Raw genomic sequence first — 27,226 nt, 5'->3', positions numbered from 1 at the left:
ACACATTGTCCCATACACGTAGTACGTGCCAAGCAAATGTAGCGTAGAATTTGCTCTCAGTGACTTACCCCTATATTTTTAATGTTTCTTAATGTTTACTGTTTCTTTTTAAAGTGTTTTTAAATCATCTACTTATTGTCCCATTGTGAATTTTTTTTAGAAATTACAGCTTAAAATTTTTTTTTTTACACAATTCTTTCCACAGTATCAGACAGCTGTTCTCTTTCTTTATCAGACGTTTGTGTATAGTGTTCTTAGTTTATTCTGGCGCACGATAAAGTTTATTTGAATAAGCTGGCTTTGTTCATATCAAACATTCCTCAGCACTTTTAGTTTAGAAGTGAAGTCTCAGTTACTGTAGAACATTTGAGAGCAATTGATTTTTCTGCAGTGATGGGGTATACAGGAAGCAGTGTACTCCATGGTTCACTCATTGCTGAAGGTCTTGAGTTGTGTGTACATAACTTTATAAATCCTGTCATGTGTCTTCACATATCTTTAGCTTGCACTTTTGCTACTTTTTAAGTAAATCATTTTCAAGAATATTTTCTTTTCTTTCTGTGTCATTTTGGCAGTGAGGCTTTTCTTAAAATATTTTTCCTTAACACTTATTACCAAACGAACCCACTGAGCATTTTAATATTACTGTTTCATTGGCTGGCTCCTTTAAAGGGCAGGTGAGAGGAGTACTACAACCACCTGTATTAAAAGCTGTCTGTAGTTTTTCAAGGAGATTCTTATGAAAAATATATTTTCTTAAAATTTATGTTGGTTTGTAAATGCTTGATGTCTACTTTGTAGTACATTAGGAAGCAGTGAATTAAGTAGAAGAAATGGTAAAACAGACCATAATAGGTAGGTACAATGGTGAAAAATAACTGGTTATAAGGAAAGTATATGAAAAGCTAAAGAAAGAAGCATATTTTTTAAAAAAGTGTTTAGTGAAGGAGCTACAATAGGACCTTTTGAGAAATTTAGAAGGAGTAATGGAATAGATATCTTACCTGATTTGGGACAGCTCTTTATTTTCTGCTTCAAACAGAAAATGTATTATGGGAAGAGTGTGATCAGTTAGAAGTCATATATACTCCTCCTTTTTGTTCTCAGTGAGCTGTATACTATAAAATAAAAAGCTTGAGGTTGCAAAATCTCCCTGTTAACCTCTCTGGCTTTACACCTCTCTTATATGAATTTAAGATACACTTAAAACTTAAGCCTTAGTGTTAATGTGAGAAATATATTGTATTTAGATCTTGTGATTTAAAAAGAAGTTGGTAAAGAACATAATTAAAGTGGCTTTTTCTTTTAATTTTGGTACTAAAAAATATATTGTAATTCTTCTTTGTTCCATGCTTTCCTTCTTCCAGGTTCGAATGGCTCTAAAAAAGGCTGAAAAAGAATTTGACCTGAGAAGCAGCTGGTCTGTTCCAGATGCCCTTCAGAAGTGGCTTCAGCTCACTCATGAAGTGGAAGTGCAGTACTATAATATCAAAAGACAGAATGCTGAAACACAGTTAGCTATTGCTAAGGATGAGGTACTCTCTTTTATTTCAAAATTCATTAAATTTGTTTCTTAAGCTGCATTTTTAAAGGGAATAATCAGCTGAAATACAAAGATCTAAGTAAAATCGTATTACTGAATATTTTCTTGAATTAGTATTTATTATGTAAACTGACTCAAGTAATCATAGGTTTTAATGTTATTTAAAGAACTACGTAGCTTTCAAAATGACCATAGTGTGCTTTAAAAATTACCACTAGTATCATTAGTGTAAATGTTTATATGGAGCTTTTGTCCTCTCAGTTGCTGCTTCAGATCTGATTCAGTTGATTAGTGTTAGAAATTAATGTTTGCCACTTACTGTGTGTGATAAGAATAAGTTTTAATCTGAATTTTAGCAAGAAAAAAAGATGCTCATTTCACTTACTAACCCTCCATTGCAGTAGGATACAGGTAATGTTTTTCTGTCAGTTGTAAAGAAGATTTTGGACTTTTCTCATCCTGAAAGAAAAGTTCTCCAAAACAAAGTTTTGCATTCTATTGATTGACTTGGGAAAGCATGCTTTCTGTCTCATCAGTTTGTTTTGGCTGTTGTTGTTGTTGAAAACAAGACTGTATCTTGACTAATAATCCTCCACTGGTTTTATAATTAATTTATTATTTTGTGTAACTGATTATAACTATTACTAGTATACGTGTGCATGTTTTTTCAAGCTTAGCCTTACTTTTCTCCCCTTGGCTTTCTAGGCAGAAAAAATTAAAAAGAAGAGAAGCACAGTCTTTGGGACTCTGCATGTTGCACATAGCTCCTCCCTAGATGAGGTTGACCACAAAATTCTGGAAGCAAAGTAAGAATGTTATTTTGACTGTTTATTTGCTATTATGTTGAAATGCGTAATTTGCAGGTGATTGTGTTTTGCATTGTATCATTCACAGTTACATAATGTAGACTGATTCTGAGATTGGGTAATTCCTTCTTGAAATTAGTTAATTGCCATAGCCTTTTCATGTAATTGCCCCCTTTTTTCAGTGCTATATTGAAGACTCTGATGCAGCTAGTAATTGCTATGTTGACTTTTCAGGAAATCTCTCTCCGAATTGACGACTTGCTTACGAGAACGACTTTTTCGCTGGCAACAGATTGAGAAGATCTGTGGCTTTCAGATAGCCCATAACTCAGGACTGCCCAGCCTGACCTCTTCACTTTATTCTGATCACAGCTGGGTGGTGATGCCCAGAGTCTCCATTCCGCCCTATCCTATTGCTGGAGGGGTTGATGACTTAGATGAAGATACACCTCCGATAGTGTCACAGTTTCCTGGTAAGTGGTGAGTTCAACAGTGTTGGTACAGGTTTTGAAATAACTTTCTATCATGTCCTTTTAGGAATCATGCACTTTTAAGTCCATGACAGAATTTTTGTTCATTTATTTTCCTTTTTCCTCTGTTACTAATTTAAGTGCTTACTATTTGAGAATGCTATGTGAGGCGAGCACACACACGCACACTCACACACATATATGCACAGAATTTTTATGTGTATAAATACTTATATACAAAAATAGACTTACTGTTGAGCAGTGTGAATGCTTGATCATTTTGTGTAACTGATCATAAGCAAGTGTTATTAAGTGTTGACTATATGACTTTGTTTTTAAAACATTGCCTATAGTTGCAATGAGGGACTCATTAAAAACACAATCAACAGAAAAGATAGTACATTACAAATGCCACATTTTTGTAGTATGAACTGCTAAACTTTTGGGGAAAACATCCTTGTAAATGGCAGCTTGATCTCTAGTTAGAATAAAAATTAGGGGAAGATTGTGGGAACCTGGCTTTAAATCGTAGGTCAGCTACTAATCCACTATTAACTTTGAGTCAGTCTGATTTTTAAAATTGAGTTATCATTCCTAGTAGTCATGCTTTTTAGTATTTTGCTTTGCCTTTTATATTCTTTTTGTTGAAAAAAGTCATCCTCCTCTGTTTAACTCATAAACTACTGAAACAATATCCTTTAGCAAAATTAAAGTGTTTGTTTTAAGAAGTTTATAATCTCTTTTACTGCTAGAAAGTAAAACTCCTCCTAAAGACTTTCTGTTTTGCATATATTTTTATTGCTGAGTTGTGGCCTGTCCTTTGAAATATTTACATTGTGAGAAGAATACATTTCAATAGGAAAGAGAAATGTAAATATTTTATTTTATTTTATTTTTTTCGTCTTTTTGAGACAGGGTCTTGCTATGCAGTTCAGGCTGACCTTGAGCTCACTTTGTAGCCCAGGCTGGCCTTGAACTTGCAACGATCCTCCTGCCTTAGCCTCCCAAGTGCTGGGATTATAAGTGTGTGCCACCACACTTGGCGAAATTTAAATATTTTAACTTTGACTTTATGCAGAGTTACAGAGTTACTGAATTTAGAGTGGTGTTTTTCTTGCTGTTAAAATCATTTGAGAAGCTGTGCTTATTATTGCCTGCGTGATCGATTTTTTCTAATATTTGTGACTTTTAAAGAACAACACAGATAGAAAAGGTTCTGAAGACTGGAGAACAGAGTTTAATCCTTGCTTGGTTGAAAATTTAAATGGAAATTTTAATTTTTGAGAATGATCAAATCATAATATATGAATTTTTTCAAACTGAATTTTTCTAGCCAATTGCTGCAGCTTCCTTGAAGTTAGTTTTATAAATGATCATAAGTTTATAAAACAATTACATGCAAAAAGCCCATAGTTTGAAAATTAGTTCTCAGCTAGTGACTATGTGCTTTATTATTCCTCTGGCTTTAATTCCCTGGTTTATAATGCTAGGCAAGTGAGGAAGCAGTACGTGCTGAAAAGCGGGTGGAAGTGGGCAGATTCTCAGTGCGGCAAACAGAGAAGTGAGTGACCCCATTCTTCTCTCACTTGCCTCTCACTGCAGGGTGGTGATGGCTGCAGATTTATATCTAGATCTGAGCCAGCTGTACAGTTGGAATATTCTAGTTGTGTTTTTATTGGAACTATATGCCCTTAACCTTGTCAAGTATAACACCAGTGTGTAAGTATAGGTGATTGAAAGTTACAGCTTTCTTAAAGTTGCATTTTCCCCTTACAATCCATAATTACTCATCTAGAATTGTGCTTGAAGATGCATTCCCCAAATTGACAAGTTTCTTTTCTTTGCCTTTTGATTTAAAACAGTCTTCATGGAGGGAGGGATGGTAAAATATCCATGTCCATTAAAACACAGTAAATGTGAATAACTGCCCCAAGTTCTAAATGATTTGAATTTTTAAATATGAAAAAAGTACAAGATTTCGTTTGAAATTTAATATGCTGTTTTAGAAATGCTGTAATCAAATGCATTATCTCAAGACATCTGATGCCACATATTACAATGTGAGAGCTCTGCCTCCACCCAGTGGAATCGCAGTGGTACTCCCTTATGCCTGGTTGTAAAGCCTCATTTATAGCATGATAAGTGGGAATTTGCTGGCAGTAGACTCAGCTGCTATGAAAGTTTTTTTTTTTTAGACCACGAGCATGTATATGTTTTATGTTGGAAATAATGACAAAGAAACATGTTTGTGGTATGTTAAGAACAAAGTAAAAGATTCTATAAGATTGTATGTGTAGAATAACATACATTCCTCATTATGTTGAATTAAATGTGAAGAAAAAACAGGAAAAATATTGTGAGCTGTCTGTGGGTAGTGGAATGGAGGATAACTTTTACCCTAATTTTTATTATCTGCTAAATGCTTTTATAATGGGACTACAGTAGCAGTTTACTTAAAATGTCTTATAAAGCTCTTCATGTGTACTTAAAACTACTGAAAAGAGTATAACCATTCATCGGAAAGATAACATATTTTAACACTTGTCTTATTCATTCCTTTTTCTCTGAAAGGAATCATTACGTATATAGGTAAAGCACATCACTTTACTTTCCATTCTTCTAAAGTTATTCTAAATGCTGTTGTAATATACACCATTGTTCTATATTTAGAAATTTACATAAGTGTAAGCAGATTGTGGGTACAATGTTTAACTTTTTTGCTCAGAAGTGATTTAAAAATTTCCCATGTTTATGTACAGATTAATCATGAGTTAATCACAGTTTATCTACTTATTTATATTGAAGAACCATAGAGTATCCATGTTCTGCTGAAAGATTTATTTTTCTAATTTTTTGTCTCTATAAAAAACATTGCAGCAAACATTCTTACTTATATCTTTTCAGCATAACTCTTGAGAGTTTTTCTACATGGACACCTAGAAATGGATTGCTAGTCAGCAGGAAGGCACCTTTTACTGGTCGTTGACAACTTGCTCTCACAGTGGCTCTATTAGTTTATATACTCACTGTCAGAGTGTTTTTGTGCCAGGGCTATATCCACACATCCTTGGAAAGATCTGATTCATTTGTTTTGCAACTTGAATGAGTATGAAATACCTCACTATCATAAAGTTTTTATTACCTTGATGTCTGCTGAAGTTCAGTGCCGTTTTGTCATTCTGATTTGTTCTCCTCTGAGTTTGCCACGGAATTCCTTATTGATTTAAAAATGTTCTTTATATTTTCTCGTTATTTGAGGGTTGCAGATATTTTCTCTTAAGTTTTGGCCTTTTTAATGTCAAATTTGTGACTCTGACTTTTGTTTTTTATGTTTTTTTTTTTTTTCAGAAGATACTGTAATATTGTTTGTACTCCAAAAACATTTTAGGTTTTCTTTTAATCTCTTACTCCTTTAACCCACCTAGAAGTTACTTTTACTCAGAGTGCAGTGTGAGGTTGGAATAGAAGTGTCTCTCTTGATGTGTGGGTAACAGCTGTCCCAGCCGCGTACCTGCTCTGGCCTTACGGGTTTGTGACACCTCTTGTGGCACCTCTCCATCTGTAGGGAGGGCTTCCAGCCCTCTATTTAGTTCCACTGGCTTCGCTCCGCTTTACTTACTAGGAAGTACTGATACTTAATAAGACTAAATTTTCTTGTATTATTTAAATTCAAAATTCTTACTGTTAACCAACTATTCTTATGCATTTTAAGATCAGTTTAAGAAATTCTGTAGAAAGTTATACTGGGAATTATTTTGGTGGGGGGAGACTTTCTTTGAATTTGTTGATTTATTTGAGGAGATATACTATTAATAAATTCTACTTATTGAGATCTTTTTATATCTTTAGATAAAGTTGATAATTTATTTTCTTTGAGCAGCTCTTGCATATCTTTTTTATTGATTTATTTATTTAATTTATTTATTTTGGTACCGGGAATCAAACTCAGGACCTTGTGCTTGCCAGGCAGGCACTTGTGCCACTGAGCTATATCCCCAGCCCACATATCTGTTTTCAAAAGATTAATCTCTCTTTGTAGTTATTCATGCTATCTTTCTTTAGAAATTGATGGAACAAGTTTCTTGTAGTTGGTGAAATGTTGATTTTTATGTGGACCACAAGAAGTTGTTTTTTTCTTTCCAATCCATACAGTTCCCCACCACGTCCCTCCCACCCCCTTATTGTCTAAACTGAGACCTCCAGCTAAAATATTGAGTAAAAGTGGTGCCTGCAGGTGATAGGATTGCCATTTATGGCCCTAAAAAGAATACTTAACAATATTTCACCATGGAATATGACTTTTGTTTTGGTTAGTGTGTTTTGGTAGTTTGCTTTTAAGTTTAGGAAATTAATTTCTATTCCCATTTTCTAAGAGTGATTTTTTCTTTTAAATCAGTGTGTGTTAAATTTTATCAAATTCTGTTTCTACGTAACTGAAGGCAAGCACTTTTTCTTTATTGTGTTGAATTTTAGTCTGTTTAAATAATTTTCATTAAACATTAGTGAAAATATCATTATCTCAATCTTCCTTATATTTGCATCTTTAATAATACACTATATTAACAATAATTTTCCTTCCTGATATTTTCCTTATTTGGTTTTTATAACAAAGGCATACTGACACCCTAAAGTAAGACCGAAAATACTGCTTACTCTTCCACTGTATTCTTTGCTACTTTTAGAGAGGTAATGTATATAATGTGGTTCACAGTTGGCTCTGTGGAACAAGATGCATATGCTTGATCTCTAATTCACTGCATGTTAATTGTATAACTTTGTGGGAGGTACTGTCTGTGTGTCAGTTCTTTCTTCTGTCAAATGTAGCTACCTTGTGGAGATGTTTTAAGATTTAAATTGAATATACCGATAAAACACTTAGAAAAGCCCTACCCTATAGTAATCATCAAAATGTTAACAAATTTTTGCTCTATACTATGAATAGTATAAAATACCTATCATTTGTACGGTTTGTTGTTTAAAGAGTTTAAAGAAAATGGCTATAAATTGAACTTGATGTGAGTATATTTTGGTGGAAATGAATAGAAGGCAGATTTTAAACTACTGGTTCAATTTAATTGTTGAAAGTTTTTGGTTTTTGAGTCCTGGATGAAAGCTTTTCTTACTGGAGTAAGATGAAATCTCAGTGTTGTTTTTATTTGCAGTTTTCTTTTCTTTCTTTTTTTTTTTCCCGGTACCAGGAATTGAACTCACGACTTTGTGCTTGCCAGGTAGGCGTTGTGCCACTGAGCTAAATCCCCAGCCCCTATTTGCAGTTTTCTGATGGCCGAAGGTGCTGAACATTTTTTCATGTGCTTTGGCCATTTATTTTTCTTCTTTTGAGAAGTATGTATTAGATTCAGTTTCCCAGGTTTTGATTGGGCCTTTGCTTTTTTGGGGGTCTAATTTTTTGAGTTCTTCATATATTTTACATATTAGTCCTTTGTTGAAGGAGTAGTGGCAAAATTTTTTTCCCATTCTAAGGTGTCCCTTCATTCTGATTGTTTCTTTTGCTGTGCAGAAGCTTTTAAATTTTTTTAAAATCCCATTCGTTGCCTAGGCTGGCCTCAACTTGCTGTCCTTCTGCTTCAGTATCCTGTGTGTTGGGATTAGAGGCATGTTCTACCAGCCTAGTTTGATATGTTTCTTGAATCTGAAGTTAAATACCTGTTATTATTTCAGAAAGAAATCACTAGTTATTGTCTCTTCAAATATTTTTTTCTGTGTTTATTCCTTTGGGAGTATTAGGTATGTAGAAATATTAAGAGTATTATTAGCCTATTTATACATAATAGATTATTTTATTTTTGATTTTTTTTTAACCTTTCCTTCTAGTCTTTTTATCTACCTGTGCTACAGTCAGAAGTTTTTCTTGCATCTGTGTTCTAGATTACTAATTGTTCAGTTCTTTTTAATTTTATTTAACACATCTTTTAATTTTTAACTTCCATGATTATTTTTCATTTTTGTTAGCTCACTTTGATTCTTCACCAGATTTATTTTTTAAGGTTTGTTTTCTTCTCACATTAAAATTTATTATTTTATAGTTTTATGATTTAAAAATTCCTTTTAAAGTTTTCATAATAATCCTATTATTTATTGTTCTTGGTTGGTTATTACAGGGTTTTAAATTTTGGGATAGTAACTAGCTTCTCTATCTTATTGTGTATTTCTTGAGTTATTCTTAAAGGGATTTGTGTGTTTTCCCCTGCATGACATTTTTTGAGGAGTTAGGGTTCCACTCAAAAAATTTTCTTTGCTTCTGGCAGTAGTTTCAAGGATACCATCAACTTAGGGCCAGTTTTTATATTACTTTTTGGGTTTGGGTTAACAGGTGCTTCTGGAAGTATGAATTTAAACTCCAAGCTAATAGGAGTTCTCTACTGAGAATAGTAAGTTTTCATAGGGCCTTTTCAAGTCCCTGTATCTGGAAACTATGCAGTGACAGAAAGTTCCCTATTTACTGTCAGATTTTTGTTTTCTAACAAACCATTTCACTGAGGAGTGCTACCCTTCTGGACACTCACAATTCTAAATCCCGACCTCACATGGACTCCATGATTTATTTTATAGCTTCAGATTAAACCTGAAATCCTTAAATTACGGAGGCTCATAATTTCGCACAGCAGCTGTCTCATCACTCACAGAGCTATTACACTTTACTTTCAGTCTCTTTGTTCTAGCATCCAAGAATTTGTTGTTCTTGCTTTACACACTCCTTTATGCATTTAAAAGAGTTATTGTATTTTGTCCAGCATTTTGAAATGTTTGAGAGCATTTAAAATGTGTTTTGGGAAGTTAGAAAATAGTGGTCAAATTGTCTATGACTCACGTTGCTAGAATCAGAAATATATACATTACTTATTAACCTGAGTTGGTGATGAATCCCTTATTAAAACTAAAAATTTTTGTTCACTAAAGTAAGAAACACCAGAAAGTACTGTGTGTAAATATGGGATCATATTAAATTTCTGTGCTTTTATTGATACAGTAATTCTTACTATTAGACTGAAAAGTTATCTCAGAGATAAATTTCTGTTTAGTGAATTTAAATGTATCTTTTAACTGTTACTGAAAATCATAGGTGTAAATGGATGTTCATTTTCATCAGCAATTAATAATGGCCTGAAGGTACAATAAAACTTTCATATTCGCATTATATAAAGGAAAGATTGTTGCAACGCCAAAATGAACTGCTTTTAAATTTTCAATATATTTCATAATGTTACAGCTGTATTCAGCCTTTGTGGACTTCTTTAAGCAACAAGAGAAAGAGCTGTCAATGCTAAGTGCACATAGTTCTTGGAGGAGTTATGGAGGAACTAGAGCTATCCCTCTAATGGCGTGTTTTTTCTAGGTAAAAGAGAAGCAACATATAAGAAGAAATTTTTGGAAAAGATTATTGAGTTGTAATAATACATATGACCAATTTGCTGATTCTTTTCTTTGTTATATTCTTTAATGAATTATGTAGGGTTTGTTTTACATAACTGTTTACTTCCTTCTAATACTTGTTTGTGCAGTATTTTTGGGAGGGATTATCGCTCTCTTTTTTTTTTTCTGGGTACCGTAAATTGAACTTAGGACCTTGCACTTGCCAGGAAGGTGCTTGTGCCACTGAGCTATATCCCCGACCTCAGTATTTTTTTTTATATCTGTGTGTGGTACTCATTTTTTTAAGTGATGAATCCTGATTCTTCTCAGACCTTGCCATCACTTTTGACTGAATTTTGCTATTTCTACTGCATATTCCAAATTACCAGTAATGCTGGCAGTGGCTGTAGTATCTGATGAGCGTTGTAGAATTCAGGTGTTTTGTTTTGTTTTGTGTGTGAGATCCTGGGCATATTCTTTTAGTTTAGGACATAATTTCTTCTTTGGCAAAGTATGAACATCAGACTGAAAACTTCAAAGGTCTTTTCTCATTTTCTAATCTATAAATCTTGAATGAGCAAGAGAAAATTCTTCGTAAGTATTGCCTTGTTATATTATTCATGTTTGGAAAAATAATGAAAATATACAGTATTGAAGGAAGTAGTAAAAATTTACAAATCTCGTCTTTATTTTTACCTTATTTTCTAATTCAGTCAGGTTACTCAGTGTTCATTTCTGTTTGCTTTACTTATCGATTTATCCAATAAAAACGTACTGTATTAAGCACCTACTTTTACCCCAGTTTTCTGCGAGGTGTTGTGATGCAATGTTGAACATGATGCATGATTATTGCCCTTCTTATCCTCAGCCTATCAAAGGGCAGACAAGAACAGCACACCAAGATAAGTTGGATAGATTATGCGGCAGAGAAATGTGCTATGGTATTGCCAAATGAGCACAAAAGGGCAAACACTGGTCTCTCTTAGTGTTAAGGGGCTAAGGAACTAGTCTTTAAGCTAAGACCCAAAATGGGAGGTCAGGGAGAAATGGGGAAAGGAGGCATTGAGGTAAAAAGGATTATGATTCTTCTAAGGAAACAGTCTAGTGTATCCAAGGGCAGTGGAGATATAGGGTGTAAGAGACTTGAGGGATATCAAGGAGCTAGAACTGGAAACAGATTATGATTAATGTGATGTGGTTATGATGGATAAAGAAGAGTCAATAGTGCCTGTGTTTACAATTCAGATAACTGGGTTGGTGTTGATTTCCATTACTGGGACAAGGGACACAGAATGAGTGTGAAGAGGAAAATATTGAATGCATTTGGGTATCTGTGGGACACCTAAGTGTCCAACAGGCAGTTGGACATAAGGTTCTGAGGAGCAGGAGTGAACCTGGGTTGACATATGGCCTTCTCTAGACTGTAAATGCTAACTGGAGTCGGTTATCATGGAGAGTGAATCAGGTTGCTCAGGATGAGTAAGTGAAGCAAGAATAGAACAAGGCCATGAACAGAACTCTGAAGAAGACCAACCAGGGAAGATAAAGGAGGTGGTGGGTCTGTCCTGAGAGAAATAGGGAAAGAACAAAGTAACAATGTCAGATGTCACTGAATTTAGTGGCCAGGAGTTAGATCATGACGTGGTGGAGAGGAATTTCAATGACATTGTGAGTGTGTAAGCATTTACAGTTTATTTAACAAATGAGTGAAGATGAAATACTGGAGATAACAGATAATCCTTTTCTACAAAAAGGAAGAGAAATAAATGAGAAACAGCATAGAGTAAAGGAGGTTTTCTTGTTTTTGTAATTATTGTTTGTGTGCTTGTTTTATAGGTTTGTCTTTCCAGCATTTGCTTTTAAATGCTGGTATTTAAGTAGAAAAGTGGACGTTGAAAATAAAGATCAGAAAAAGAATTATGGAGTAAGGCTCTTAAGTCGGGACAGAAAGTGGGATCAGTACATGAGTGGGCTAGAATGTGTGAATGGAGAAGGTAGAGATGTGATCAGAAGGTAAATGTCTAGTGTCCTAATTTATAATTTAAGAGATGGAACGGTTCTGAATGATGTTAGGACAAGGCATGAGAGGGAGTGGTGGGGAGGTGATGATTTTTCAGAACAGTGAAAACTCTGGGTAAGTACCAGGGGTATGTTGCAAGTGTCCTTGCTTCTGTGGCTGAGGAGGGGATGGGCTGGTGAGGGTGAGAATGACTGGGTCATGAGCAGTGAAGTGGAGGCATGTGGAGGCAAGATTCATGCTCCTTAGTGCAGTGTGAGCTTCACAAGGCGCGCCCTTTTATAAAGGGTGTGGGAGTAAGGGCATGCAGACAGTGTTGGGAAGCAAAGAGGCCACCAACCTTATGTCCTCACCTTTGACTTACGAAGTATGCAGGAATGAACAGTGCTAGCTTGGAAAGGCTGTTCTTCTGCGAGCTGTGTTTCCGTTAAGGGAAAAAAGTGGAATGCCTGCAAATTGGTAAGGGTAAGGAGGTAGGACATGTTTGTGCACCATCTGCATGAATTTAGCCTGAGACTGGTAATAGCAGTAGGATGAATTAAGACTGATGTTGCATTCAGTAATATTCTATTTTTAAGAAAATTTTTTCTTAGCTTTGCCTGTGTTTATAGTATGAAAGTGATTTTCTTGATTTAAAACTTCTTGAAATTCAGACAAGCTGTGATGATACATCAAGTGACACTGGTTAAAGTCTGACAACCTACTTTATACTGTTAATTCTCGTACTGACTTAAAGTTAGCACTCATTAAAAAATCTTTGTCATAAAATGCAGATTCCTTTTAAAGTATGCTACATGACTTTTAAATTTAAGCAGTTGTTACATTGGGTGAAATTTTTAGCCTTTGTCCTTAGTAATTTTTACATTAAAACTTTGTATGTTTTACATTCACTTCTGTTTAATTTTTAGACCTGTTTTCATTTTTGTTAAATTTTTATTTCTTAACCTTTAACGTTCTTCGTTAGCATGGGTGGTAGAGCATGATGGGTGATAGAGCATGGTAATGATTACATGGTTAGCCACTTCAATTAGAAAAGGGTAGTGGCATATCAGCAGCACTGGCTTCTTGTGTGTATATTTGTAGGTCCTGTGAAGGGAGCCCTGGGCTTCATGAGCTTTCTTACTGTAATGGTTTATGTTTTTCAGGGACCATGGCGAAACCTGCTGGATCTTTAGCCAGAAGCAGTAGTTTGTGTCGCTCTCGTCGCAGCATCGTGCCATCCTCGCCACAGTCTCAGCGAGCTCAGCTCCCTCCACATGCTCCCCACCCCTCCCACCCACGGCACCCACACCACCCCCAGCACCCTCAGCACTCCTTGCCTTCCCCAGATCCAGATATCCTCTCAGTGTCAAGTTGCCCTGCACTCTACCGAAACGAAGAAGAGGAGGAGGCCATTTATTTCACAGCTGAAAAGCAATGGTATTGTCACTGTGTAAACACAGTATATGCTGGGGATGGATGGGAGTGAGCCGTGAGGTCAGGAGCAGGAAGGGGAGGAATGGTGCATTGTGCTGGTTTTCCCTGCAGTGTAGCAAGTTACCACAGACAGTGGTGATACCCATTATTAGCACTCCGGTCTCTGTGAGTACTCCCAGTCTGTTATATCTGGATTTTCTGCTTAGGGTCTCATAAGATTTAAATCAAGGTGTTGGCCAGGTTACATTCTCATTTGGAGTTCAGGGTGCCCTTCAAAGCTCATGTGGTTATGGCAGGAGTTAATTGCTTATGAGTATAGGACTGAAGTCCTATTTCTGTGTTGCTCTCAATGGGCAAGGCTATTCTTGGTTCCTAAAAGCTGCTTCCTATCCCTTGTCATGTGATCTCCATTTTACAGCTACTGACAGAAAATTACCCTTGTATAAAGCAATCCTCTGCTTTGAATCTCCTACTTCCTCCATCTTTGGTCTCTACACTCAAATTTACATACTTGGATAATAGTTCTGGTTGATAATCTCACTATATTAAAGTATTGAGTATCGAGGCTGTAATTTTATCTGCACACTCCCTTCACAACAGCACTTACGTTTGTGTTGGATTGAATAACTGGGGAAGCCATCTTGGAATTCTTCCCTCCACACAACTGTAGCTATTTTGAGAAATAACTGTTCAGAAACCACTGGGTACAGTTGACTCAGGTCTCACATCATAACTGTTATAAGAACAGTTTTATATGTAAAATATAGAAACCTAAGATTTATACTCGAGCATAAGGAAACATCAAATATGACTAAGATTTTAAAATCACTTGTTGCTATTCAGTTTTTTTTTTTTTTCTGTTATGTGCTGGTACGTGCATACAAGCAGGCCCAAGGTTTAAGAAAATGTCAAGAACACAAAGGAAGAAATTACACTTTCTTTTGCAAAATGAACATAGCAGGAGTGTTGTAGTCCAGTTTAAGGACATCACTGCTCCATGAGCTCCATTGTTATTGAGGAACCTTTCTAAACCACATTCCTCTTTTGAAACTGGTATTGAGTGAGATGACTGGTTTTGACATCCACATATGTGAGACAAAGGGTGTGGGCCTGGTGCTCTCTGTGGTCTCCTGCTCTCTAGCATATTACTCTGTAGATGATATTATCAAATGATCATTTTTCATCCTTCTTCTACTGCAAGTAAAATGAATGTCTTGGTTACATTTCTCTCGTTGTCGAGACAAAATACTTGATATGCACAATTAAGGAAGGAAAGGTTTATTTAGCTCACAGTTTGTGGAGGTTTCAGTCCATACTTGGCTGGCTCCAAGGCAGAGTGCCACATGGCAGAGGGCAAACATTCATGCAGTAGAAAACAGCAAAGGCAGTAAGAGCAAAAGGGAGGAGTGGTGGCAAGCAGCCTCTTTCCATCCCTTAGGTTGTATGCAGACTACCTGCCCCAGGGCAGGTATAGCACTCGCATCCATAATTCCAACCTTGGACCATGAATCAATCATGAACCTTAAAGCCCACCCCATGACTGTGTGAGGCTTTGGGGGACACCCAGACACAAACCATAGCAATGTAATTTTATAATTAGCAAGTGATCATCATACCTTCTTATTACAGAAATAGTTCAGTGTTTGTGTCTTCATTGCAATTGGAGAATCTGATATAACTTTTCTTGGTTAGCATTTCATGATTGGCATTTGGTATATCTTCGCAGTGTAACTGTAGTCATCAGCAAGATAACTTTACTTACTAAACTGGCTTTGTGGGACTTCCAGAAATAATAGGAAAACACTAGAACGGCACTATCCAATGGAACTTTTCACCTTAGTAGAAATGTTCAGTTCTCATTTCAGGTAGCACTGTCAGAAATTTGTACCTGACTCATAAATATCAGAAGAATTTGAATCCAGAAAGTATTTCTTCTTTGTCTGTCATTAAATCAGCAGAATCTTTCAAAATAATATTTTAGGCCTGCTGATCTTTTGTGTTCTTTGCATTATACTCGCATATGTGCTATCATGTTGACCTCATATATGCATCAAACTTACATGAATTGTAAGTATATGTCACTGTTGGGAAAAGCAAGAGAAAAATAACACAGTAGTACCACCTGTTAGTTCAGTATTCCAAAGGAAATATGTTTTAGAAAGAATGTAAATTTTAAGTTGTAGTGAACCTATACAGATTTTGCTTAGTTACGTGGAAAAAGCAGTGCATTAGATTATTACATGTTTTGAAATTCAAATGTTAGGACTAGAATAAGATTAGAGATTAACCAAATTCTCTCAACAGATAGGAAAATTGAGACCTTGAGAAGTAAGGTGATTTGCCCAAAGTTGTACAGCTCACTAAGGCAGGATCAGGATGAGAGTCCAGATCTCTTAACTTAGATAGGTATTCTTTTCACACATTGTTTAGACACACTATAAAAACTAGTTTTTGATATGCCTTTAACCCAGCTTAGAATTTTACACACAGAGCAGCCAAGCCACATAGTGGAAAAGAAGGTAAATTCATAACATTGTAAATAAATCATTTTGACTTTGAAGCTGAAAGCTTCAGGCAACAGTGAGTTATTTTGTTCAACTAATAGACATCACTCCAAGAAGATGCTTCTACAGAAACGTCCCTACAAATGATTGATTTCTGAGTTTGATAATTTCTTCATAGCTGTCCCGCCTTCTTCCTTTTTAGCACCACCTATCATCACATTGTAAAGGCATTTGAAATTATGCAGCACCTATAGGTGTGCTGTGTGAGGTCATTATTTAAATCTTTATTCACTTAGGAGACTTTATTCCTTCGGCGTATATGTATGGACTAGAAATGACCAAGTAAATTGAACAATTTCATTTATTTCTAAAATACAGTATTAACATAAATACTTGTCAAAGTAAGTTCCATATTTCTAATAAACTTACATATAAATAGCATGAACAGTGGTGGTAATCACAGGCCATCAAAAGTGAGAGATTGCTCAGGTCATTTTTTTCTGTAAATAAGGTCCTAAAGAGGGTCCTGCCCTACCTCCAGCTGATTATAATCATCCATGTTCTTACCTGTCTTGCTTTTAGTTCTAGCCCTTCTCTCACTGTATTTCTTTGACCAGTTACTTTTCACCTTGACTTTATCTTTTGTTTCTTAATCATATTTCATGGAGTAAACAATATTCATTTTGGATTCAGTGCATGTAAAAGTGAGTAAGACATGGTCCCTGCTCTTCAGCATCTCGTTCTATTCATTCATTCTTTCACTCAGCACGTTTTTATTAATTATCCACTGTGAGCTTGCCACTGTTCCAATGTACAGATGTTAATAAGACCTCCCATCCTCAAGTTTTCTTTCTTTTGGGCATACTGACTTTAAACAGTTCATAGGAATTTTTTTTTCCTCCCGGGAATTGAACGCATGACCTTGCGCTTGCCAGGCAGGTGCTGTGCCACTGAGCTATGTCCTCAGCTATATGAAATTGTATATGGTACTAGCACATGCTGGGATGAGTAAAAGGGAAAAGATACTCTTTTACCTTGTATGCTTAGGGGGGGTGGCAGACAGCAGTAACCTGAATGACAGAGAAATAAGCCACATAAAGATTGGAGAGGAAGTTAATACGAGGCACAGGAAACATCAAGTGCAAAGCCATGGAGCCACAGCATTGGCTGCTGGAGGAACAGGGAGGAGCCCATGGTGCAGTGAGGCAGGGCCTGTGGTTGGAGAGATAGCCAGGCCCCAGGTGTACCGGCCCTCATAGGCTTTAGGAAGGGCTTTGGATTTTCCTCTGTGAGAAAAATCATTGGGAAATCCTGAGCAAGTGAGAGCAAGTAAAAAATGTGCTGTGATTGAGTTTTTAAAATCACCTTCATGACTGGAAAACAAGGGTAGAAGCAGAGAGCCCAGTTGGGAAGTAGTTGTGATCATTTAGCTGTGCTCCTGGGAATCAGCAGTGGGGCTGATCAGGAGTGGAGGACCTGAGGAGTATTTTGAAGAAATAGCTTATGGCATTTACTATATGATGATTGCTGTTAAAGAACTTTATTTTTCCACTCTGCTTTAGTTTTCACTGTGGAAAAAGGAGGGAGGCATTCACAGGGAGTAATTCTGTTAGAATTGACTGTCTCCTTTTTCAGAACAGCATTGTATACCTGCCTTTCACCTCTCATCCATTCCACTTTGCCACACCTCAACTCTCTGCCCCCTTTAAAACCTAGCAGACTTACTGTTGTAGTCTAGAACAGTCCTTTATTAGGAAGCTATATTTTATCAAATTAATGAACAAAAACTGAAATAGAAAAGCAGTGATTGAAGTTCCATCTTTTCAAATATATAGTGCCAATTGTGTGATTCAGAAAACAATCATTTCTGAAAGAAAAGACAGAAGTTCAAATGATAAAAAATGTAAAATTTAAACATTTTCATTTCTCTTTTGATTGAAAAAGGCATAAATTGTAGTTTTTTGAACTGCAGATTTCTTTGTTATAATTTATGTTAAAGCGTATTAATGAACTATATTATTTTGTTGTAGCTTTCTAATTTTGTTGAAATACATATAGAATGTGACATTTCTCTTTTTAAATTTCAATAGATAACCAAAGAAAGTTGCTTTAGGTAGAATATCTGGATGTCTAAGAACATACTGGTTTGAAATTTATCCTTTTGCCTCTGTCTCATTCAGGGAAGTGCTAGACACTGCTTCCGAATGTGATTCCTTAAACTCTTCCATTGGAAGGAAGCAGTCTCCTCCTTCAAGCCTTGAGATATACCAAACATTGTCTCCTCGAAAGATATCCAGAGATGAGCTCTCCCTAGAGGATTCCTCCAGAGGAGATTCGCCCATCACTGCCGACCTCTCCCGGGGCTCTCCCGATTGCGTAGGTCTGACAGAAACCAAGAGTATGATCTTCAGTCCTGCAAGCAAAGTGTACAATGGCATCTTGGAGAAATCCTGTAGCATGAACCAGCTTTCCAGTGGCATCCCGGTGCCTAAACCTCGCCACACATCATGTTCTTCAGCCGGCAACGACAGCAAACCCATTCAGGAAGCCCCAAGTGTTACCAGGATAAGCAGCATCCCACATGACCTTTGTCATAATGGAGAGAAGAGCAAAAAGCCATCAAAAATCAAAAGCCTATTTAAGAAGAAATCTAAGTGACCTGACTGACTTGATGGAATTCCATCCAAGTGGCATCTGTAAACTATTATTTCCCACCCTCCACTCCCTGTTTTTTTGTTTTAATTTTAGGAATGTAACTCCATTGGGGCTTTCCAGACTGGATGCCATAGTGGAATGTCTTTAAGGGCAGCTGTCTACTGTCTGCTTATTTAAATGACTAGATAATCAATTCATCAAGTCAGTTATTACTGAAAAATCATTAAGAGATGAGACAGTTTACAGTCCTTTCTGCCTATTTATTTCTGCTTTGTTGTTAGTGATGTATATATATTTTGTTGAAAGCCACTATGGACTTACAAGCTTTAATGGACTAGTAAGCCAGCATGGGCTTGCAAACATTTCTTGTTTACCAAGCATCTTCTTATCTTTCCACAGAGCTCTTTACATTATGGACTAAATAACTTAAGAGAAGTAAAACTAATTGCACTACTGTTTTCCAGACTGGAAAAAAATAAAGCTCTGCACGTGAAACTGTAGAGTTTATAAAATGACTATGGATAGGAAACTGTTTTCACTTTTAGATCAAAAATGGATTTTTAAGTAGAAACTAGGGTTTCTAATTGACTTGATTTCAGGAAACGAAAACCCACGCTTTTATTATGGGACGCTTCTTTAAATGCATTTACTATTACAAAGTTTCAAGTCCTGCTGTAAAGATCATGTTGTTTTGTTTTCCCCAGGGCTTTCACTGTGATTTACTGCACTGCAGGCTGTATGATAAAATATAAATAATTTAAAGAGAGAAGGCTCATAATTCCTTATGCAAATGGAAGTGTTGAAACTTGACTGAAGGACTTAAAACATTCACAAGCTTAAACTGGGGGTGTGGGGATCCAGGCACTTGTTTACAGACTTCGAATAACTGCAAGGACTTACGGTTTGTGAAAGATTTGTACTGTGGAAAAGATAATAAATTGGAGACATCATATGTGGGATTGTGTTGATTTTTGTTAATAACACTCCACTAAAAACACTATGTTTTCTGGAGAACTGTAAGCTGTCTTGTTGCTTAATTGCAGTATAAGAAATAGTGATGTTTTGGAAGTAAGTTGTCAACAAATGTCTTTCTATTTTATATTGTTTGTCGTATTTTTTATGTAGCTTGAAATGTTAAATGTTCTAATATCAAGATTAACAAATATAAATTTATGGTGCATTTAGATTGTGTTGTATTAATTTGTAAAGTTTGGTATTCACTAAATTGATAAGTTGTTTATAAAGGTAGATTTGCTATGAGAAATGTCACATAGAGCAACCAAGTACCTTAAGATCTGAGGAGTTTCTGCTTATTCTGCTTTCTAAAATTCTATCATAAATGATCTGTTAGAATACAAGGTGGATGGATGTTTGGGTGAAAAACTGATACATAATTACCTAATGGTTTTCCCACATTATGGCTGAAATACATAATGTCTAACCTCATGCTGTTTAGGTAAAAAATGCTCATTGATGAACAAGAAATTTGAGATTCACTCCAAAGAAAGGTTTTAATTATCAAAACTATGGAGAAGTTTGTAAATCTCCTACAAATTGTTAGTTTATTTTCTTTGATCCCATTGTAAAAAGTGTTAAGCTCTTAAATGGTATTTGCATCAGCACATACATATTTAACAGGCCCAATGCTGTAAGGGCAGAATTTGATAGATTAAAATGAATGTAGTGTTTTGTACCACTAGTAAGGTATGATAATCTGGAAGGTGGAGTTTAGGAACGTAGGCTTAAAGCGTTTTAGGAAGAGGAACACCGCAGATGAAGAGTTGAAAAATGTTCTGTAAAGTTTATTCAGTATGAAAGGAGTGCTTTATCACTTCCTTTTTCTTACAAACAGGAAGAGTTGTTCTCTTTGAAAACTGCGAACAGGATGGGTCTTGGTAGTTTGAGGGATAGAAAATGTGAAAGCCTCTGGAGTCTGGAATGAAGCTGGGTGCAGGAGCTGCCAGCAAAGTGGCTGCTCACAGGGCTGGAAGAGAGGGAGGCAGAGGCCGCCGGAGGCCCGCGCGCTGCTCACAGGGATGGCGGCTGCTTTGGGTTGGGGAGTGTGTTTGTGCTTCATTCACTCTCATTTATAAACAGGTCTAATCAAGGGATATTTACCGCTTTATGTTGTTTGTAATATTTACTTTGCATTAATACAAAATTCTATATTTGTAAATTCAAAGGAAAAAACTGAATTTTGGAAAGCCACAATAATTTCTGTATTATATCATTTATATGTAACAACTTGGGCATTTCTATAAATTTTTTAAATTACCCATTTGTTGCCTTATTTTAACATTTCAAAATTACGGTGTTTTCTTGGTTTTAAAAGTAATACCTTCCTTACTATTAAAAAAAAAAAAAAAAAAGATTAATGCTAGAAAACCATACTAAGCAGGTCAGATTCTACCACCCTAAATAACTGCTTTTAATATTTTTGTATGTTTTCTGCTAGATATTTTTCTACATATTGATGTGTATTTTACAGGATTGAAATCATACTATACATTTTTGCATCGTGCTTTTTTAACTTAATATAAGCATTTTTTCAATATTAAAAATCTTCATGAACATTTTAGCAACTGTATATTAATATGCCATTGTATAGTTTTAACATCTTTTTAAACATGCTTCCGTCATTACGCATTAGGCTGTTTCCAAGTTTATGATATATGGAATAATAGCATTTAATATTTATTGAGCACTCTAAATGCCAGGCACTATTTTAAACTCTAATGTTTATTCTCATTCAGTGTTTACAACCACCCCGTAGGGTAGGTACATTTTATTTTCTTTCCAAATCACCATTTTACAATGAGCAGACAGCCCAGAAAATTAATAATTTGCTGTAGGTCATATAGCTAGTAAGTGGTAGAGCCATGTTCTTACCTCAGTCATACTGCATAAATTCTAATCAATACTTAGATTTCTTTTTTCTTTTTTTTTTTTTTTTGAGACATAGGGTCTCAAAGTGCAGTTCAGGCTGGCCTTGAACTCACTGTGTAGTCTTGGCTAACCTTAAACTTGCAGTAATCCTCCTGTGTCAGGCTCTCTAGACCTGTGATTATAGTTGTGTGTGACCACACCTAACATTTTCATTTCTTAAGGCATTTTTTTAAAAGAACTACCTAGACAAATATATAAAGATTAGTTCACTTTATATGTATGTGTATGTACATATACACAGTTTCGCATATGTAACTTGGGTGTAATTTTTTGAGGTTACTTATTCCTACAACCACATTACTATACCCTCCCCCATAATACTTGCATGTATAAATGCCCTTTTATTTCACACCATCAGTTTTGAATTACCATTTGGATAATTTTTTTGTGTGTCAGGAATCGAACACAGGGCCTTGTGCTTGCCAGGCAGGTGCTGTGCTGCTGAGCTACATCCCTCGCCTTTGAATATTTGCTAACCTAATGAGTAATGTCTATAAGGTTGGGAAGTTTTAAAATATTTTATTAGCCTTACATTTTTCATTTCAGTAAATTGTTCATTTTTTTTTTAACCCATTTAAGTTCTTGGGGTCTTAGTGTTTTCTTAAATCTTTTGCATAGTCAGTCTTTGAGATGTAACTGTTGTATTCTTTACCAAATAATAAGTGATATTTCTTTTATCATGTATGTATTTTCCATATTTATTTTAGATCAAAGTGAAAGAAAAACCTAGGTTTAAGTTTTAGTTCCATTGATCTCCTGGTTTTAGGTCTTGAATGGGAGAGTTTCACTTTGTTCATATGGTCAAGGTGAATTTCCCACCCACCAAAAAAACTGTAGGTAACAGACAGAATTGTAGTAATTCATTTGACAAATGCTTAATAGCCTACCCTGTAGCTCAGAAAGCATACCGATTAACAAGTGCTTACTTAAAGCAACTCAGTATCTAACAGAGAGACAGATCAGAGGAAAACCTTCCAAGTGATGGAAATGTAAAATAAATGCTGGGGGACTGGAGGCTCATGGGGATTATATAGCTCACAAGTAAAAAAGTAAGGCTACTTTAATGGCGTCTTTCATAGAAGACGTAGATTGGCCATGGTGGAAACAGGACCAAGGGCAGCTTAAGGTTTAGTGCTTCTCTTAGTTGCCTGCTTTCAATCAAAACACCAGCTAACAGCTGTGAGGATGTTTATTTTAAGGTAAATTGCCAAAAGCAGCATTTGAGAAATCCTAAGCAAGCCTGGATAATACTGAGGAAACACTTTTCCTTGCCCCCTCCCCCACCCAAAGCTGGGTAAACTGTGGGAAGAATTATCTGGGCGGGCGTAGGAGGCCCATCTTGGGTCAGTTGGTGTCAGGTGCGTCTCAGGCCAAGTGTCAGGGTTTTACCTCAGTCCCAGGGTCAGGATATGTAGTTCTCTGCACATCTCTGGATGTGTTCTCAAAGGACCCTTTCTGTATAGTTGCATTCACTATAGGCCCGGAGAGAACACTGTGGAAAAGCTTTGATTTCTTAATAGTGCAGCAACATCAGAGTTACAAAACTCGGACTGCCAGACTCCAGCATCCTGATGATCCAGATTTTACTGGATCTGTCCGCCACCTTCACCAGCCTCCAGAAGTGAGGGCGAACTGTGAGGTGAAAGTGAGGCAGGCAGTTCACCTCCACTCACAGCAGTTCTGCAGATGGGCCACAGGGACTTGCTGTGGTGGCTCAGCTGCTCCAGATTCTCCAGTCCTTAAAGAAGCACCTGCCCTTCTGCCCCTCGTGGAATTCCTGTTTTTCCCTGGCAGGTGTTGGTTTCTTAAACAGTGGACTCCAAGAAATTGTATCTGTGTCAAAACAGTTCTTGGCTCTTAACTATATTTGTCCCCCAGAAAATGAGGGTCACCAGCACTTAGGGGCTGGAAAAGATCTCTAAAATAAGAATGTGGCTTTTGTTGTTTGCTGCTTCTGTATGAAAACACTTTGCACTAGCATTCAAGATGTGCGTCTGTAACCATACAAGTACAATGACAAATTAGGGGGACTGGGTCCTTTGACCTTTAAATGCAAGAAAATGAACCTGTAAGTAGGACTGACATGGGACAGAGGAGGGAAAGGGCGCATTTGTTGTCCAATCACCACAGTTTGTCCACTTAATCTCCGAATAACTCAGTGAAGACCTCTTTGTCGACTCCTCTGGGGCCTTACCTTCATTTTTTATTAACTTCGGAAAGCTACCTGAGTCCCACCCCATGCCTTCTCATCCTTTCACTGGTGAACTTTCTTAAGTGGCACAGTGGCTTTTCGCTGAACGAAACGTTTCCATCACTTTCATTGCTTGTAGGATAAAATAAAAACTGAACAGAAACCAACATAGAACCTTAATGTCATGGGCCCTGCTTCCCCTTCTGACCTGTGGCCTGCTACGTCCAAGCCTACTCTAGCCAATCACAGAACTTCATGTATCTTCTACGATGGGCCAGACTGCTGCTTTTGCCTGGAATGACCTCTCTCACCTTAGGTAACTAACTGTAAACCCTTCGCGCAGGTGTCTCCAGGAATATGCCCATGCATTCCCCTAATCTGGGTGAGATTTCACCTCAGTGAACGTCCATGATTTTCTGTGTGTTATACAGCACTTACCACATTCCATGCCTCTGACCTGTTCACTTGTTTGCCCAATAGACTAAACTGTCTAAGTGCCGATACCTTGCCTTCCTTAGCTTTGACCTCCAAGGAACTGGCACTTCAGACACTGAACACATTACATTTCTGAAGAATGAATAAAAGGATAGTATTATTGCTGCCTTTGAGTTCTAGGTTGTGAAAGGCCTTCACCAACTGAATGATTAGGGAACAATTCAAGACTATTGCCGAATATGAGGGGCTGGGGATTTAGCTCAGCGGCAAAAGCGCCTGCCTGGCAAGCGCAAGGTCGTGAGTTCAGTTCCTGGTACCGGAGAAAAACCAAAAAAAAAAAAAACCGAATATGAATGAGCATTGTCTACTATTGTATTTTCACTGTCTTATATAGGAATTCTGAGGAAGAAATCAGAATGGCACAGAGTGACTAGTATGCTTTCCTGGAAAAACATATTTCTAAAGCCAGGCTCTGTGATGAGTGGTGAGTGGCGGTTTAATAGGAACAGATTATTCCCGACTGTGTTCAGATCTGTGGTCAGTACAGCAGCTTAGTGTATTCAGTCCTGATCTCAACCTCCTCTCCTAAAGTCAGCATTTAAGGGCTGTACTACATATCTGCCAGTTCATGTAAGTTCTTAGAAGACCCTATTCTCCCAGTGACTGGTGAGAGTATACAGTGTGCAGCGTTCCAGGGGAATGATGGTAAGGATAAGAGTAATCCTCTACTTTTTTGAACAAATTGATAATCATTTAAATTACTATGCTTACTATTACTGCTATGAGGGAAATTTCACAGGGCTATGTGACTATTTAACGAAGACTTTAGCTTGGAGGTAAAGATGGCCTTTCATGAGGAAGTGATGTTTGAGCGGAACCCTGCAGAACTCAGTAGGAAGTAGATGAGAACAGTTATGTTGAGGGGTAGAGCACCTGTTATGTATTCAAACAATATTTAGCAACTGGTTTCTAAGTGAAGGGGGACACACAAAGGTGAGAATGAGGACAGTATATGGGGTGAGTGTGCAAGCAGAGTGCAGCGGGAGGTCAGGGGCTTTGCCCCACACTGTGTGGCTTATACAAGATTTTTCCTCTCACAGTTCTGGGGATGGGAAACCTGAGATCAGAATGGCAGCATGGTGAGTTCTGGTGAGGGCCTTTTTTCTGGCTTGCAGTGGCCACTTGGGGCGATTTTGACTGTTGTCAGGGAACACTTTACCTCTCCATTTTTTTCTTGTTCTGTCCACTAGGAGCTTCCCTTCCTCTCCTTTCCACCTCTGTTCTCATTTGGGAAATATTTTATCTCCTCTTTGCATCACTCTCTGGGATTCTTTTTTCTTCTGCTTAGAGAATGGAGGCAATGCCAGCATGTTCTGCGGCTGTGTAGGAAAAGCAGCGGGACTTGCACTGCCTTGTACTCTGTGTTATGTGTCCCACATGGCTCACTAGATGGTGCAACAAGCCGAAATCTTCCAAGCAGCTGGCGGGTGGATCCTGTGCATGTTCAGCTTTTCTGCAGAAGTCACAAGGCCTGGCCTTGGGAGTGGGAAGCATAGTTTTGCCTCAAGGGTCTTGGCAGACCTTCCTTTAGCTACAAGTCGTAGAAAACATTATTTTCTCTCCATATGACTGAGTATCCAAAGGAACGGGGTCCCAGTCAGATACTGTGACTCTGGGAAGCCGTCAGGGAGTGGGCACCTCAAGCCTTCCCACTCACACATCCTGAGTGTTCTAACAGCCCAATAGCCGACTGCTGGGATCACGGTCTCACGCGGGAAGGAGGGCAAAGGAGAAATGGGGCTTACTGGGCTACTTCTTTGTAAGCAGCTTTTCAGAAATCCTCACTCAGTTACTCCATTCTCAGCTAATGGGCCGGAACGGAAAGCTGGGGGGAACACTAGAGATTGGTTGATTGATCAGATGCTGCTGCCCTCAAACACACCTGGGGTTCTAAGATAGGAATGAAGCACAGTGGATTCTGAATGACAAACTACACGTGTCTGCTGCAGCAGCATGCTGTATTCTAACGTGCAGCTTTCTCAGGAACTGCTCTACGAGGCAGGGGTGTGGCTCGTGTTTGTGCATGTGTGTGGATGACGGGTATGCCTGGGCACTCACGTGACCTTGTGATACATTTTAAAGTACAGTCGGACCTTGATATCTACAGGCTCCACATCTGTGGGTTCAACCAACCATGGGTTGAAAGTTTTTAAAAAACTACTTCTAAACATGAGCTGTGTTTGCCTTATTTTTTCTAAATAGAGCATAACAACTATTTACATAGCCTTTGTATCAGGTAGTATAAGCAGTCTAGTGGTGACTTAAAGTATACAGAAGGTGCATGTAGATTAAACACAAACGTGCCATTTTATATGAGACTTGAGCGTCTAGATTTTGGTGCACATGCATGTGCGTGCATGTACGTGTGTGTTGGTGGGGCGTATCCTGGCATCAATTTCCCAGAGATACTAAGGAACAACTCTGAGTTTCCACCATGTGCCAGGAACCATTCGAAATGCTTGGAATGTATCAGCAAACAAAACAGAAAGTTCCCCACTCGTGGGGGTTGCGTGCTCGTGTGGAAAGACAAGGAAGGCAGAAGTCTGTGTTAGGTGAAGGGGATAGAAGTGCCCAGCCAGGGATGGTTGGGGAGATGGGTTGCAGTGTTCAGCTGGGTGGTCAGAAAAAAGCCTCTGTTAAGATCGTGGCATTTGAATAATGACATGAAGTGAGGGACATATAAAGAGACTCTCGGACGAAATAGACTAGAAAACTAGACTAGAATAGGCTAGAAAAGACAGTCCAGGAAGACCAATAAGGAATAACAGGTACAAAGGCTCCACATTTTACTTTGTATTCCTAATTTATTTGT

At 37.3% G+C, this 27,226-nt stretch overlaps 1 protein-coding gene across 1 annotated transcript in view; it reads left to right on the top strand.

The window, feature by feature from the left end:
• Nucleotides 1-19,968, top strand: part of Stim2 (stromal interaction molecule 2) — a gene marked incomplete in the record, with an annotated part of 143,506 nt that extends 123,538 nt beyond the window's left edge. The window contains 5 exon segments of the mRNA XM_013518101.1: nt 1,368-1,535; nt 2,249-2,349; nt 2,584-2,822; nt 13,353-13,626; nt 18,308-19,968. Of these exon segments, the coding sequence (XP_013373555.1) occupies nt 1,368-1,535; nt 2,249-2,349; nt 2,584-2,822; nt 13,353-13,626; nt 18,308-18,785 (1,260 nt within the window).
• Nucleotides 19,969-27,226: the final 7,258 nt, after the last annotated feature.

This window comes from Chinchilla lanigera, unplaced genomic scaffold (assembly GCF_000276665.1).
Source record: "Chinchilla lanigera isolate Chin_1 unplaced genomic scaffold, ChiLan1.0 scaffold00042, whole genome shotgun sequence".
Lineage (NCBI taxonomy): Eukaryota > Metazoa > Chordata > Mammalia > Rodentia > Chinchillidae > Chinchilla > Chinchilla lanigera.
Note: the sequence above shows the minus strand (reverse complement) of the source record. Positions and strands in the feature narration are given on the sequence as shown.